Here is a 17,596-nt window from a genome sequence, read left to right as displayed (position 1 = left end):
ACTGGGCCTTCATCGCGTTTGCCGCTTTTGCTGGCTGTTACTGAAGAATAGGTAAATATGAAAGGGATCGCAAGTTGCAGCGACCGGCCTCCTAACTCTGCCCCGTTAGCGAGGCCAGAAATCTTGCGTTGAAAAAAACACACTGTCCTCCCTTTTCTCTGTGAGTACAGGTAAAAAAGACGCTTGGTACTTTCGTTACCGCGAGGCCAACGCCAGCAATACCCGCGGGGTGAGTTCTGTTCTACATATGGTCATGCATGCAAGTTGAGTGGTCGCGGGTAGCCCAACAGTTTAAACGTAGCCACCACTCGTTTACGACGCGTACAGAGGTAGCCATCCTGACAGCGGCGAAACCCACCACGGAAGCTGGAAGCCTTCCACTTGTTTCGTTTTGCCCCCGCTAAACTCCGAGTGCGTCGCGTAAATTGGCCTCAATCGGCGCCGAAGGAATGAGGACGCTAGGCGCCTTGAAGCAGTGCGCAAAAAAATGAAATTGGTTGGAAATAGGTTGTTCATCCACTTTTTTGCGCTCCACATTAGCGGGCGGTTGCGTAGACAGCTTAATATTAGTGCAGGCAAGGCAGCAATGGGGGCTACAGTCGGATGCAACTAAAGAACGCAGCGGCTGTTCTCCGTCAAAAGACTTCCTTCCAGCCAATGGCGTCAGCCGACTCCTATGACCCTGCTAGCGTTACAAAGCAGGGAGCGGTGCCACAATGGAGAAAGGGGTCTATCCCCGACCATAGAGGGAAGGGATTGTCCCCTTTTTATGTACCACTCCTTGCTTTGTCACACTAGCAGGGTCATGAGAATCAGCCGACGCCATTGGCTGGAAGAGGGTGCTTTGACGGGGAAAAACCGCTGCATTCTTCATTTGTATCCGCCTATAGTAGGTTGGTTGGTTGTAAATTAATATTGGTGCTCTTTGAATTTTTATCCTCACAGAGAGGCATCTAGCAGCCTGAATATAGAGAAACAGAAAGGGGAAATGGCTCTTTGAAAGGGAGCAGGTCTAAATGCTGTGTGACGGGTCATGTAATCTTGTCGTGAATGGTCACTCTTTGATGTTGTGACTTTATAGCACCTTTGAGCGGGCATACACATCTTCATGCGCGTTACAGGTGTTATGTATGTTATGTTATGTGTACTTGCAATTTGTATATATAGTTATTCTTTGTATTTGTTAACTACTGTGTGCCAATAATCTGTATTGTGTTGTTTTCATGCCCTCCCCCCCTATGTAATGCCCACTTGGGCCTTTAGGGTATTTAAATAAATAAATAAATAAATAAATAAATGTGCTTATATTTGTGATGAATCTTTCTGGCTTCTTGTAGTCCGACGTAACAATCGTTCTACACCATCGAGTAAGACGCATGAGTTGGGTAGCTTGCCAGTTTATGAGAAATGTTGGGGCCAAGACACGTCTTACCCTCGGTATAATATTGTACCTATTTATCGCAGAGCGGTAAGAAACTGTGTTGTTTCTAAAGTTGCCCCCAAACCTCTTTTATGCATTTGGACAAGATTTTAGCGTTTATTGCTGCCATTATCTGATAAGGTGTACTCTTATTAGTAGCCTTCTGAATTCGTACTTCTCCGTGCGCTTTCTAATTCGTAATCTTCCTTCCGTAACAGTATCTTTGTTCAATAATCTGCCCGAATGAAAAGTTTACTGACAGAAGATTACATTACGAAGATCACCATTCAGTAATGCTTCCGAAAGAAAAGTTTACTGAATCTTAGTTTTTACCGAATGAAGGCAGAAAGGAAAGACTCCTGAACGATGTTACAGTGCGGAGAGGTTACATTACAAAGGTTACCATTGAGAAGTGTTTCCGTAACGAAATGTTGACGAACGATGACCTGTGCCGAATGATTTCCGCAATGTTAAAGAAAGTACGAACTCTTCCACACCAGAAAAGCGGCGTTCAAGAATTAGTCATGGCAGTTCAGAGACCTGGAATGCAGGCGGACACATAAAGGTCACATTCGAAAGGCTACATCTTGGCCGTACACTGTGGAGTCCAGAGGAAAGGGCACTGCGGAAGGACAAGCTGCGGAGGCCGTCGCTTTGAGGCAGGCCGGAACCAGCCGACGAGCAAGCAACGAACATTAACGCACAACCGTATGAAATAGACATTTCGACGAAGCTGTACTCGAAGTAAAAAAAAAGACAAAATATTACAGAGGCCCGTATTTTTGGAATCAAATGGGTCGCCACGATTATTAGTCCCTGAAAGAGCACCCGTTACTCCCATTAGAAAATAACTGCAAACAGAATGTCAACAACAGGTAGTGCCCTCACGGAGTAATCTACGCGAGGACTAAGTAGCGCGTTTACACTGTATTTACTCATTTCTCGCTTGGAATGTGTGGCAAGGACGAGAACTCGTGCTCCACACACTGCTGCAGAAATGCGATGAATTCAGTGAATCCACTTGCAATAAACACGCCACATGGTGCTTACTCTTCAGTTTTGTCGGATGAGACGTGCACGTGTTTTCGCTTCCTGTAACCCGAAGCGCGGCTTCTCTCCGGTGCAGAATGTCGGAGTACAGAGAAGCCATCCCTCAGTCGAGAGCCTCCACCGTGTTATACGTGCGTACGTGTTCTACCGCGCTTTCTGCGCTGCCTCCTTTGTGACGGAATGTCTTCATCGCAAGCTGCTCGCCTCCCTGTCGGAATATTACTTGCGTGCAAGCCTTTAAACTAAGAACGTTCCAGCAGTGGCCAGAAATGAGCACTTCAAAAGAAGCGGGTTTGGATAAATGCCAGATTAATGACAGAAAAAACAAAAGGGAAGGTATCAAATACGCCGGCCGACACAGAATAAAAAAGAGCGTAGTGCCAACTCTGCACTTTGAGGCAAATGTAAGCGTGCGGTCAGGATTTCTTGAACAGCTTTTAACTCTCGCTGATGTTGTTAGCTTCTGAAGAGATGTCGCTTATATTTACCTCTGGAGATTGACAGAGAGTCTGACGGAGACAAAATAGTGTTAAATAAAGAGAATATAATAAAAAATGCGACTCCAAGGCGCGTAAAACGTTGAAATAAGGTGCAGATCCTCTTTGAACTCAGCCACATTCAGAGAATTCAAGGGAAAGAACGCCTTAAATCGTCGCGCTGTTTTAGAGTTTAGAGAAACGTTTTTCTCAGTGAGGAGAAGGGTTGACGAAATAGCAGAAAATTACCTATCGATTCTGGTTCAGCACAGAAAAGGCAGAGTGAAGACCGCCAAGCCAGATCCTTGGACTTACTAACGCCGAGAGTGCGGGACGGTTAATCACCTTTGTCTGATTTTTAGCTTGATGCCAGAGAATTTTCTGCCATTTTCACAATCCAACACCCTTTGCGGCAGACACTCCGATAATCTGGAGGGTTTATAGCTCGAGAAAAACACAAACCAAAGCAGTGTATTGGCCACTGTCGTTGACATGTTTGAAGTGGAACTGTTTAGAGAGAGAGAGAGAGACTCTTTAATGAAGAAACAGAGAATTTAGCCGGCGTTTCAATATCGCTGGCATGCTACTCTGCGTAGGGAGGGGAATTTGGGAGATAAAGACTGAAGGAGAGCAGCGTGGAAGAGGTGGGGAAAAAAAGAAAAAAAAATAATAAAAAACTGTTTAGACTAGCATGTGTATTGCCTTGACACCAGCGATGCGGGCGAAAAGAAAAGTGATTTCAGCTAGTAGCTTAGCCTGTAGCGTGTCTTCTCAAAACTGGTATGTCGATGGTTCAGTTCCAAGTATGTTATCAGGCTGGTACACGGCTACCTGGTTTTCTTCGCTTTATTACCTGACAGCCAGTGGCGAACCACATTGAGCGAGATAGTGGGACTCGATGATAGTGCACATTTCTACTCGTATCTGACAGCTGAGCATCGACATTGTTTAGGCGAGATCCGGGCGAAAACATCACACCTATGAGCGTTTCTGCTGAGTACCGGAAAGATCGGGCACATGCAAGCAGCGTTACACTTTTGATAAGAAAGGAAACCAGGCGTACTACTGGGCATGATAATTTCTGAATGCGTTGTACGGCAGTACGGCAGTACTGGGACAAAAACGATGTGCGAGTACGCTATCAGTAAACTGACAGAGACAGAGACAGCTCAGGGAAACAATGCAGGCTTTTGTTTTTATCGAGCACTACAATGCATTTTCTGCTGTGTACCACGGGAACGCTATCTCAGGAACAAAAGCTTCAGTGAAATCTTGTATAATATAAATCTGAACTAAAATAGAGCTCCCTCATTTGTTACCAAGCTTCTTTATTCGCGGCCGGTTATTGCAGCTGTTAAAGGCAGTTTTGATACAGTTTATGCGGACGACAACCAGCTACTCCTTGAACAATGTAAACCCGTGGCATATATGGCCCCGAAAGCTCCAAGAATAGAATAAAATGATATCACTCGCGGGCATAAATTCTGAGTGGTCATTTCCGACGCATAGTTAATATGCGTACGCAAGTGTGCGTTAAACAGTACATGAATCTCTGCTATAACTTGACGCAGAACAAAAGCCTCAGATGGCGTTACGATTATGTGGGATTAATTACAGCGACTTCAAGTCAGCTCAGCAAGAAAACCTTGTCAGTTTTCTTTCTTCTATTCGTTTTTGTTGTCTGCAATGCGAAAAATGTCCTTTCGACTATCCCTTTGCTTTGGTTTTTTATTCGGTTGAAGCCCGTTAAAATGAATTGGCACGGGCCGGGTACCTTTATTTTTTTCATTGTATTTAATAAAGTTCAGCCATACTATAAAACAAAACAAGCGAACAAAGCCTGCACCTTTAGTCGAACGTGTATACGTTTTTTTTATTTTCTTGTAGTTGAATGGCACGTGCGGTTGATGGGCAGGCTTAGTTACAGGTAATTTAAGAGTCATGAGCAGATAAAACAAGAGAAAAAGAGAGTCCTTGCAGAAACGACTAATAATTATCCCATGTATTATTACGAAACGCGAACATTTAGGCAGAGATCCGCCTGAGATCTGTTCCCGCGCAGTCAACCTTGAATGAATAAAGTGCCGTGTCTGCACTGAAACGCCAGTTCTCTCACAAGACTTTTGTCGGAGTTTCATGGTCGTTTTTTCTCTGATTGTATGGTCGAAGACAGTAAAATGCTACGGTTCTTTTGTCTTTTCCCTCTTTCTGTGGAATCGTAACGGGGAAAGCCCTCAATTGCCCAAGGAAACCACGTTCCCAGCATCTATTCGGCAAGGTAACGAACCTGCGCCCACTCTTCTGACATATGTTAACTATTCAATTAGAGTAAGTCTCCGCACTGTTCAATTCCTTCGCCATTGTACGTTGCAGGCGTGGGGGAAATATCCAGAGCTTCTGTCTTTTATTTATTATTTAACCCGGTGTGCATGTCGGAGACAAAAGAGTTGAGACGGCGCCGTGCGGTGCGCGATGTTATCGGCCAACGAACCCAGGACGGCGGGAGTGCTGTGTGTGTGTGTGTGTGTGTGTGTGTGTGTGTGTGTGTGTGTGTGTGTGTGTGTGTGTGTGTGTGTGTGTGTGTGTGTGTGTGTGTGTGTGTGTGTGTGTGTGTGTGTGTGTGTGTGTGTGTGTGTGTGTGTGTGTGTGTGTGTGTGTGTGTGTGTGTGTGTGTGTGTGTGTGTGTGTGTGTGTGTGTGTGTGTGTGTGTGTGTGTGTGTGTGTGTGTGTGTGTGTGTGTGTGTGTGTGTGTGTGTGTGTGTGTGTGTGTGTGTGTGTGTGTGTGTGTGTGTGTGTGTGTGTGTGTGTGTGTGTGTGTGTGTGTGTGTGTGTGTGTGTGTGTGTGTGTGTGTGTGTGTGTGTGTGTGTGTGTGTGTGTGTGTGTGTGTGTGTGTGTGTGTGTGTGTGTGTGTGTGTGTGTGTGTGTGTGTGTGTGTGTGTGTGTGTGTGTGTGTGTGTGTGTGTGTGTGTGTGTGTGTGTGTGTGTGTGTGTGTGTGTGTGTGTGTGTGTGTGTGTGTGTGTGTGTGTGTGTGTGTGTGTGTGTGTGTGTGTGTGTGGGGGGGGGGGGGGGGGGGGGGGGGGGGGGGGGGGGGGGGGGGGGGCGGGCGGGCGGGCGGGCGGACCAGGCGGCGGGCGCCCGGATGGGGATCCCACGGCCTTCTCTGAACGGCCCGGAACCGGGCGGCGGTCTGCGGGGTCATCGGGCGGCTCGTTTGCCTGTCGCCGCAGGAGAAAAAGGAGGACTCCGTCCCGGCATCGGGACAGTGGTTGTGCGGGACGCTGCACGGAAAGGCCGTGTTTCCAACCTCTGCTGTAAAGTTTTCTTTTACCATTCGGCCAATTAAACAAGTTAAGTTTTACCCGATTATCTTTCTTCCTTGTGACCGGAAATATAGAACGCGTACGTGGAGCACGTATTCTTTCACGTACAACAGTGCAGGACGACGACAGGGGCAAAAAAGTAAACGGTTTTACAAGTTCATGTTCTACGCTCAGCGCATGTTTAACGCTGTAAGCTTTTCTTTTCTTTTTCAGCAGTGAATTCGCGTGGATAGGTGATACCCCTCAAATACGCGCTAACTACAGCACACGAGTTAGCACATGTGTTAACATTGATAACTCCATATTTTTAAGGCATGGGTAGACTGATGTGTGGATACACGTGCCTCAATTCTTGTAGCTTGTGCTTGCGCTCATCTCAAAATCTGGTCTTATCTCTCATTTCAACATTTAAGCGTGTGGCTTCTTCAAACCTGGAGGCAGAAAATAGCAAATAAAATCTCATTTCCATTGTGGGCGAGGATTTGTTTGAAAGACTGCTGCAAAATAAAGCAGCTAAAATATACAACTATTATTCAGTAACCTGTGCAGCTTTCGTACCGGTCTGCACTCCAGAGGATAAGCCAGCCGTAATTATTCCTTTGTCATAGCATGTGAAAAAAACATATCAGGGGAGGGGGCACTTTGCTGACCTAAAGTGCTGTGAGGCGAAAGCCTTTAGCGCGGTGTTGCTGCTTGTGTAACTGATTTGTGGTTAAGATGTTGATTAAGTACACAGTTGTTTGTGAATCATAAAATTCTGGAGACACTGTAGGGCGTTTGGGAGGCATCCGTCTGGTTAGACGCCTTCCCGCAAACACTCTCCAGCGTCCTAGACAAGGAGAACTACATATGCGTTGGCAGGAAGTAGCGTAGTCGTTAGCACGCTCGGCTGCAGAACGGAAGAATGGTGGTTCGAATCCACTTGTGCACAAAGATTTTTTCTCTTATCGAGTTAAAGAGCGTAACGGACGGATGGGCGGTATGATGTCACTTCCGTTGCCGTGACTTCTGGTTGGCAATGTAACGGACGAATCTCGACCGAGAGTATGAGCCATTAAAGGCTTTCGTCTTTAAAAAAAAGGTAATGCAATCTTAACAATGTAGTGGTAGTTATGTGTCAGGGGCGCAGCGTTTATCCGCTGTAGCACTCGTGATAAGCACCTTGGTCATATGGAACACGGTGCCCTGAAATAAATTCTCCTCTTATATACGTGCGCCAGCAGATGTATACCAATCAGAATTTGCAGTTCTTGCTTCCGTTCGAGGCGATGATCAAGTCATTACTCTTGTGCCAACAAGAACCTACACCTTTAACATTTTCTGCACGAAAGTGCACTTGTCGTCTAATTAAAAATGCACTGTCTAAAGCTGCGGCATTATCCTTTGTCTTCTTGGGTTAATACTGTAATGTTACATTATTAGATCCCGCGGTCATTTCAGCGACATTCTCTGTAGATGTCACCCAGCTGTTTTCTGGAAAATTGTAACGACTTTCTCAGCAAGGGTTATTCTCAGTACGCATGAAACTTGCTTTCATTATAAGTTAGAACCCGATGTACGACTCCAGTGAAAAAGCTTTCACAGCTCAGAAACACACTGACCTGACTGAGAAAATTAGTAAAGTGAGCGTAAATGCTTTCGGCAATTTTGCGAATTTTATTACGCCAAAAAGTATGTCTTGCGATGTACGTGTAACCGCGAGGTCGATATACGTAAAGTTTCTGTGCTGCCTTGTATTCTGTGGCCTACTGCTATCTATTCCCGGAATTTGACACGTTTATGAGCTTATTTCGTACTGATCATAAATAATATAATAGCTGAGGGTGGGAGCTAGGGCCATGAGGGAAGGAGATTTGTTCCCACAGACGGAGATAACAGTACAGATCAGTTCCCTTAACTGTTCATTGAAAAGGACCGATAGCGTTCCGCTGAAGTTTGATCGACCTGGCGTCTTTGACATGGCCTTATAGCGGTTTTCTTCTTCACTTTATAGTGATTTATCCGCTGAAGTTGCTTGGAAATTTCGATAACTTTCGATACGACCTTTGCCGATGCTTTGAGAGTAGATAATGCACGCAAAAGAAATGTATTTTCCACACGCAGGGCACTACCTTTTCATGCCCCACTGCTCCCGTTGTCGTGAGAAATTTCGATAACGTTTGGTTGGCGATAAGCTGATTAGGTAAAAAATCAGGCTTTCGCCGCGCTTTCTGCACCCAATGGTGGCGGCGGAAACTGGCGGATACAACTCAAGATTGACGTGTGAAATGCACCTCAAAGGAGCCCCTCCAGCCAATGGCGTCCGCCGAATCTCCTCCTCGACCGATCCCCATGGACCTGTCAGCGTGAAATCTCAGGAGGTGGCAGATAAATGGTGAATAACCGCGGCTTAGTCGGATAAACCACGGCGTCATGAAAATCGGTCGACGCCATTTGCAGGAGGGCCTCTTTTGAGAGGCATCTACAGATTCGTTCTTGAGTTGTATCTGACTGTAGTTTTGTTCGTGCACACGAGAATCGCGTGAACCAGCGCAGAGGGAGGCCGTGAACACTGTACGAACTGATAAAGTGCAGAATAAAGTGTATAATTGGTTTATAATTGGTTTTGGAGGGAAAGGAAATGGCGCAGTATCTGTCTCATATGTCGTTGGACACCTGAACCGCACCGTAAGGGAAGGGTAAAGGAGGGAGTGAAAGAAGAAAGGAAGAGAGAGGTGCCGTAGTGGAGGGCTCCGGAATAATTTCGACCACCTGGGGATCTTTAACGTGCACTGACATCGCACAGCACACGGGCGCCTTAGCGTTTTTCCTCCATAAAAACGCAGCCGCCGGGGTCGGGTTCGAACCCGGGAACTCCGCATCAGTAGCCGAGCGCCCTAACCACTGAGCGACCGCGGCAGCGACTGGGCAAATTTTTTGAAAATTAGAAAATTGTAAGACAATCTTATATAGAAATATTGAAGGTAATGGACAATTAGTCTGATATGTAGCAAAATTTTTTTTGTAAAGTGTTTCCAGCGATCGAATCGAACAGTTAAGACTTCCATATAAAACCAATGGGGAACACCTTGTACGATAGCAGAAACGTGAATAGAAAAAAATACAAGACTGCCGTCGGGTGATCTGCGGATATGTTGATTGTTATAGTGAAATCCTACAATATATGAAAAAAAAATGCGTTATTAAACGGTTTCCCGCTCAAAAATGCTTTTGTCCAGAATTGCTGGGTATGACATATTATGTTTTATGGTATATGGGGGTTTAACGTCCCAAAGCGACTCACGCTATGAGAGACGCTGTAGTGAAGGGATCCGGAAACTTCGACCACCTGGGGTTCTTTAACGTGCACTGACATCGCACAGTACACGGGCCTCTAGAATTTCGCCTCCATCGAAATTCCACCGCCACGGCCGGGATCGAACCCACGTCTTTCGGGCCAGCAGCCGAGCGCCGTTAACACTCAGCCACCGCGGCGGCTATATATATATATATATATATATATATATATATATATATATATATATATATATATATATATATATATATATATATATATATATATATATATATATATATATATATATATATATATATATATATATATATATATATATATATTCCTCTCTTCGCCTCTTCTGGGTTAGCGAAAAAAAAGAAAAAAACTCCTCCTCGTGGTTTGATCTGCTCACCTGAAGCTGCCTGTTTCCCACGAGAAACTCCTTGTTGTTGGTGCTTCGCCGATCCTTCCAGGCGAAGTAGACGCCGATGAACGACGACACTCCGAGCACGGCCACCAGCACGCAGTAGTCGGCCGCATCGAAGTACCGCACGGCCATGGTGAAACCGCAACACACAAGGCACCACCAACCAGCGCGATCACCACTGGACGCTGTTAGCGGGACAGCACGCACCGGACACTCTTTTCCTTCCGTCCACAGCCGGGTCGTCGTCACCGCGCACTGCGCTGCAAAGTGCGAAGAGCGGCGTTAAAAAAGAGGCTTCTTTTCTCTCTCTCTTTCTCTCTTCTCTTCCTCAGCCCCAGGTGCGTTAGGAGCAACGGCGAGAACGAAGCAATCGGCGAGATAGATACAGTTCCTGCCTCCTTACAGGGGGACAGCGCGTTGTCGTCCGAGCGCGGGCGGGTTTTCCCCTTTCCACTGTTCGTCCACACATGCCGAGCTTCGGGTGCACGCGCGCTCTATGTGGCTCTGTCGTCTTTCGAAACGCGGCCGTGATTGCAATACAGGGTTGTGTCTCGTGTACCGCGAGGGTCGTTTAATAAAGGGAAGTCAAGGAGGGAGTTCGCGGAGTAGCCGTTGCGCAAATAGATGTCACCACCATGACGGATTGCTAGACCGACAGACCCCGCGTGCAATACGATGCTCAGCGGTTGTAACCAACGTTTAGCAAAAACCTAGCCGAAACGCTAAGTGCCATTACTGCAGCGCAAGTGAGATTGGAACTTAATAGGTGTCTTCCGTGCAGCGATAAGGTTACCACTTCTACTATTTTGTGGGACAATGGGCGCTCTTAACAGTCTTCCAACATGATGGGTTTATTCGTAATTCAGGTATGTAAGTACTCTGTTACGTATGGGCTTGAATAAATGCGCCAGAAATGACGCCGCCACATTTTGAAGGCAGGAAGACGCGTAGAGTTGAGGACTGGTAGAAATCGCTAAGGAAAGCTCTAGTATTTACATTACACGATTTTTTTTTTTTTTTGCCTGCATCCAAGGGTATAACCACGCTTGAGGAAAATCTCAATATACACGCACAGCCTGCTTCTTTTCCTCAGATCTCGTGGTCGTATGTATTAATATTTCGGGGCGCTTACGTCCGCACGTGTAATTCACTAGATGTCATCAAACGCATAGAAAATCGTCGAAAATGAGGCAGTGACTTCGCTAGTTCGACCTAACGTTTGAACTCGATTCTCGGCTATCGACGATTGCGAAATACGGGAAGCCGTGCGCGAATAGGAGGCCGCGGGAAAAAGTACGCCTGGAAAGAAAAAAAAATGGGGACCAGACATGGGGCCAATGTCTGGCGCGGTGACGCAGTCACTTCCCGTGACGTGAACTCCTGACGGAACAGCGATCGGCTTCGAGAAACGCACCACTGTCGAAGCGTGTGTGGTGCGTCCTTGTCCGTGACGTTCAAGGCCACGCGTCAATCGCGGTTCGCTGACGCGTCGCAGAAAGGCGAGGCGGCACACTGTATGCCCACATCTTTCTTCTCGAAGCGAGTGAAGACCGCGGCTGAAAGGAGCGGTTTACATCCGAGTCGGCTTAATGAAGAATAGGTGAAGAACGACGACGCCGAACTTGATGTTCTTCTCGCCAGCTGACCTGAGCAGTCGTTATCTGGACAAGTGAAGTTTTATCTGGACCGTGCAAAGAGGCGAAGAGATTTGATCGGGCGAGAGCCCTCGTGCAGGGTTAAGAATGTTTGGAATCACATTTGAGTCAAGTCGCGGAGCTGGCGATAAGGTCGCTCGGCCACAAAGCACGGCGGGAATGAAAAGATTGTCAGGAACAATTTTGGGGCTGTCAGATCTGAGAAGAGTCAAAGATGACAAGCATTGTGGTCTAGGTACAGCAATAGCTCTGTGTTCGTCCTTTCCCTCGCTGTTATCAGTTCAATGCCAATGAATCACAAGGCCCTCCAGGGTTTCTCATCACTTCTGTGAAATACGAAATGTCTCCGATTAGACAGATTACATGCGTTTTGAGTTGTAACATGACTGTCTACATTGATATTTTGTTGCTTCTCGCTCTAAGAAAACTAAATCATAACCATCTGCACAAACCTCATTTCATGCTGTTCTAAAGCTAATCTGACAGTCGGGGACTGTACAAGAAAGGCTGTCGGGGCTAGCTGGCATGGATTCATTTGAAATTTGTGCGCGCTAGTTTCTGTTTAAAATAAATCGTAGACGGCTTCCTCTTTCATATATTGACTCGAGAATAATTTACTGCCGGTTTGTGGGCACTGAGATCAAAGCTTTCGCTATAATATTAAGCTGATCAAGTCGTAGCGAAATCGATTGACTCCGGCGTGCAGGGAAAAGGCAAGGGTCGAAATAAGCACACGCTTTTAACCACGCTAAAATAAAAATTACGCTTTTCACGGGCCAAGCGTGAATTGCAATGATACATCTGGTTAGATGGTGTCGTACCTCTGTGGCATACGTGAGCATCGCTGTATGATTTCTCGTTATACACCGCAGAGCTTCGGGTCAGCTTCGTGGTCATCAAACTGTACAGCGATGGTCCGGTCGGCGCGAGCCCCGCACACAGCTGTGCCTTACGCTGTTCCTTAGTGAGAGCGCTTTGTTACGTTTAACAAGGTAGAACACTGCTTCCGATGCGTTCGACCCCGCCGAGAGGCAAGGACGACGCATTCTTAAAGCGCCCATAACGACGCATAGGGTTACTAACCGCGTTAAACCTCGATTTCAACGAGGAATTGGTCGCGTTACCACGTGTGGGCTATGCACAGTCTGGCGCAAGCTGTTTCTTTGCTTTTATGAGTGACGGAAGAGCCGTCAAACAGGCCGCAGTCAGTAGTACGTCTACGGTTTCGTGTGTGCTGAAACTGCTGTAGAGCGTTGAAGGCGGACATTTTTTAATTCACCTCATGTAAGCTAATGCTTTCGGTGCAACCCTATTGAAAAATGTGTACAGGTTTGAATAGGAGACAAATAGGATTATGACACATTTCGTTTAACATTATAGGATGAAGCTTCCAAAGCGATTCACCCTTTGAGTGACTCCTTAGTGTAGGGCTCCGTATAACTACCATTACCCGTGGTTAATTACCGAGCAGTTACGTCACACAGTGCATGCAAGTCGTGGGTTCGAACCCGCCCACTACGGTAGCAGTTCGATGGAGGAAAAATGTGAAAATTCCGTGTACTGTGCATTGTTACTGCGCGTTAAGGACCCTAGGTGGTCGAAATTATCCGGAGCCCACCACTACGGCGTCCCTCATAGACTGAGCCACTTTGGGACGTCCATCTTATAAAGCCAAACCAAATGTGCCATAATCCTATTTGCTGACCCGTTCAAACCTATATACATTTTTCAGTAGGGAGGGCAGCGCCTATGGGTTAAGTGAGGTTGCGCTTAACTAGGTTTTGCTTGGTTAGGATAGGTTGTTTGTAGTATGCTAGGTTAGAACTTCCTGTTTCTCGGGAGTGTTGATTACATTTGCTCATCGGAGAAAGTCACCGCCAGTCAACTTTCCGACGCTACATATATGGGTCGTGGGGAACGCCGTATATTTCAGAAAATTTTCGTATGAATTGCGTGCTTCGAAATCTGCGTACACTGCCGTTCTTGCGCATCGCCTCCGTCCGAAACCAACTGTACGAACTCAACAAAAAGGGATTCTGAAACCCAGTCTGCAACGAGGAAAAACTAAACATGGCATGCACGCATCCGCCAGCCTCCAACTAGGTAAGTGGAGAAGTGTGCAAAAAGTAAACGGTGACTGCTAGAAAGAGAGCATGGGAGACGAGGCGACAGGAGTGGTGGTAGGAGAAACGACCAGTGTGGTTTCGGTAGGGGAGCTAACCCCCCCCCCCCCATTTCCCTCGCCCATTTGTAAAGGACAATGTCCTGGCATAGCAGCTATAGCGGTAGCAAAGGAAAGCCCGCCCGCTCGATTTCACGAAGAGTCCGCATGATGGTGATCACCGTATTTAAGCGTTTAAATTTTTTACATTTCGTCGTTTTTCTGTGCGTGCGTGCGTGCGTGCGTGCGCGCTCCATACTGCACACGGCACTCGATCTGTACGTTGATCTTGCGTAACCAAGTGCGCAATTTGAGAGCAGAGCCGCTACTCTGTAAAATCCAGTTCACGGACTGCAAAAACTGCAGATATCCGCCGATAGGCGAGCTCGATGTCACTTTAAAGCGGCGCTGGCCCATCGAGGCACCCCAACCTCTAAGCAAACGCAGCGACGTTCGTGGTAGCTTTTGATATGCCGCCTCCGCCGCTATGTGGAGATTTTTGCAGCGCATAGCGGTCGCACACCTACCGTGTTTACGTAGCCTCATTTCCGCTCTCGCAAGCACTTAGAGGTGCACCTGTGTGTAGATAAATGATGTATGCTGTGCATGGTCTAAACGTCTGTTTGCGGAATTCACGCATAACTGGCCGCATTTCCCTCAGTATGACCTTCGAGTCGCACAAGGTCGTCCGTGATGCTATCACTGTGTCATTTATTTATTGGCGGAAATCGTTTAAAGCCGACGACATAAATTGCCGCAGCATGCGCGTTGCTGTTCTATGGAATTTGAAGGACGAAGAAAAAAATGTCTACATTTCAGTTGTAACCGGAGGCTACTCAGACAACTTCCGAGCCTGCTAAAAATTGGGCTACAGAATGCATAGTGGGAGCAAAAAATATCTTACTTTTGCTGTGCAGGCAGGAGCATGTAAGAATGCTCCGAGCATGAACAGCGGCCCGCTCCCCCTATTCACTACATTCATTGAGGAAAAAGGAAACGAGCAGTATATCTATTGTAACATATGCACAGCTTTTAGTTTGCTTAGAATGCGTAAAATAACTTCCTTATATGCACGTGGAAGTAAAATTGATAACTTGCTATAATATCGAGACGTCACAAAGTGTTGAAAGCGATTCAAGTGCTTGACGCTGGTGCGCTCATGCACTGTAGTGTATCTCTTTAAAAAGTCACTTTCCTCATTTTTCAACACCTGCATTAAGTTTCGCAGACAGGCTATAAGTTTTTCGCACTTTTGGCCATTTTAATGTTCAAGCGCATTCACATCTGCATCGTGAACAATGCTGCATTGAATGGCTCTCCGTGGGTGAAAATCACGCTGGGATGAGCAGATAGCTTGGCCTGAAATAATATTCCTATGCCATGCTATGCTATGCTATGCTATGCTATGCTATGCTATGCTATGCTATGCTATGCTATGCTATGCTATGCTATGCTATGCTGCAGGGATTTTAACGTTCCAAAGGTGCACACGACCTATGAGAGAAGCTGTAGCGGAGCGCTTGAGGTTAATTTGGACCACCTGTAGTCTTTCCAGCGTGCACTGACGTCACAGTGTATACGGGCTTTTTAAGCACCAATTTCGTTAAGTCCCTTTCTCGGCGACCTCATTTGTAACTATTACAAGAAGTCTAGCGCTTCAGACCGGGACGACCAAAGAGGTGAAGACAGGACTTGTGGTCCTCGTCTGAAGCAATAGTATTTTTATAATACGATGAACCAACGACTAGCCCATCTTTCCAAAGCCTTCACATCATTCGAACACCACCCTAGAAACAGAGGCAAAGAGAAGTTAATGCCGAAACTGGAGCGAATTTCCGCCCGAGGTGCTTGTATATATATAAAAAAAAAACAGGTTCGAAATCACGCCGGCGCGGCTCTCTGCGTGCTTTACTGACCCCTTAGACCACTCGGTCATGATTTCATTCTTATTTTCAGCGAGATGTTTATTAGAAATAAATGATGTTAAATGTACAAGAACTATGGAGGAACTAGGGAGCGACACCGGAGCAATTAACTTAAGTATCTAAGAAATGACATCGCACACGGAGATCTCACCCCGCGTAAAAAACCACCAGTATAAGCCCTTAGCAAAAAAGGAAAAGAACGGACAGTGTTCCAATCAAATATTCCGAAAAGTAACGCGAGGGAAAAGACCTAATATGACACTGAACACAGACAGTCGCGGCTACTTTTCATATACTGGTTGAAGCAGTTATTAAAAATATGAAAGTGCGAATGTAGGCTGCAATGAAGTTACCTGAACCATCGCTCATCCGGCACATTCCGACTATTGGTCTGGCCGTAATACCATGATCGATAGCAGAATTCCTTCTTTACAGTATCACTGCTATCGGCGTCAATTATTTCATTGCTTGCCATGAAATTCTTATTGAAACCTTTCGCCCCTGGTCCTCTTAAATTAGATTAACATAAATTAACGTAAGTAAGAATCCTGACATTAAGTAAACCAGAGTGAAGCGCACAATTCATACTCTGCAAACCTTCGTCACTTATGTAAGCTGCAAGTATATAGCGCACTTACTTCAAAAGGTCAGCCAGCCGGCTGAGCACGCTTCGTAGTCTCGCAGCCACAGTTGCTTTGTAGCCCACTAGGAGTGGTGTCTAACGCTTCCTAGAAATACCAAGAAAGTCACGTAAGCCTCCTTTGCAGCCATCGGCAAAGAATTAAAAAGAAATGGCTTTATGGAAAGGAAAGGAGCAGTAACGGCCTTTACGTTTGCAGATCAATCATATATTGAGGAAGGTGAGAGAGGAGGGTGTGGGTGTAAAAGAAGGGAGATGTAATGTTCAGAGCAAGTCTCGTGACGGCATGCCGGCGGGGGCAGTGCCAGGGAGTCTGAAGAAAATCTGGCATGTGCGCAGTACATGACTGATCTACTATTGTTTGTCCTCCTACACAGAAGGGGCGCGTAACATGTTATTGTGTCGTCCGAATAATGCCGGCGCGAAAAAAACGATAGTGTTTCCCAGTTTAGTTGTCTACTGGGCTGGAGGGCCCAACAAAGATAAGGGTAAGCCATTCGAGGACCAATAGCCAAAGCAGGCATACGAAAAAGAAAACACTGCGCAGGTATTGCGCGTCCGTGGGAATTTATGGGCAGGATAGAGCGCAACGTCCGTTTTTCACCCCGAAAATACGACAGCTTAGGATAAAATAGGCTTCTTCCACTTAACATGCCTCGCATTGCGAAGACGAATAAAAGCAGCTCGTAGACACATTGTTTCTCTCCGAGCGATCAGCGCGATCGTATACACGTCCTGATAAAGCGAACCAGATACAGTTGACTTCGCCAATGTGTTTTGTTCTCTGCGGTCTTAACGAGACGATATGTCAGAAACGGGACATTTCTCATTGCACATCAAACAACGGTTACGTGCACCACACATTAAAATCAGGGATGAGACAAAAGTGCTTTCGCAAGCCGCCAGATGGGTCAGTGGTTATGGTGCTCGGCTGCTGACCGAAAGACGCGGGTTCGATCCCAGCCGCGGAGGAGGAGAAAGGCAGAGGCCCATGTACTGTGCCATGTCGGTGTACATTATAGAACCACAGGTGGTCGAAATTTCCGGAGCCTTTCACTACGGCGTCCTTCATATCCTGGGTCGTTTTGGGACGTCAAGCCCTTGCAAACCAAACCGCAAATCAAAAGTGTTTTCGCGCTGTATATCAATCCTTTTTCTTTTTGCTTTGCGATCCATGTCAGTGCACTCACTAGACTGCGAGATAAAGACAATGTACGGTTTCGCGACTGCCCTTCGCTTTGTC

At 46.5% G+C, this 17,596-nt stretch overlaps 1 protein-coding gene across 2 annotated transcripts in view; it reads right to left on the bottom strand.

Moving 5' to 3' along the window:
• LOC144136627 (sodium-coupled monocarboxylate transporter 1-like) overlaps nucleotides 1-17,596 on the bottom strand; it is an 84,252-nt gene that overhangs the window by 33,795 nt on the left and 32,861 nt on the right. The window contains exons 2-3 of one of the 2 annotated variants that reach the window (XM_077669127.1): nucleotides 16,352-16,441; nucleotides 9,958-10,232 (exon numbers count right to left, since the gene is read on the bottom strand). In XM_077669127.1, the coding sequence (XP_077525253.1) occupies nucleotides 9,958-10,104 (147 nt within the window). In that variant the 5' untranslated portion in view covers nucleotides 10,105-10,232; nucleotides 16,352-16,441. The remainder of the gene's footprint in view (nucleotides 1-9,957; nucleotides 10,233-16,351; nucleotides 16,442-17,596) is intronic. The other variant, XM_077669128.1, reaches the window with a different exon arrangement.

The sequence above is a fragment of the Amblyomma americanum genome, chromosome 6, assembly GCF_052857255.1.
Source record: "Amblyomma americanum isolate KBUSLIRL-KWMA chromosome 6, ASM5285725v1, whole genome shotgun sequence".
NCBI lineage: Eukaryota > Metazoa > Arthropoda > Arachnida > Ixodida > Ixodidae > Amblyomma > Amblyomma americanum.
This window is presented reverse-complemented; position numbering and strand designations above follow the sequence as displayed.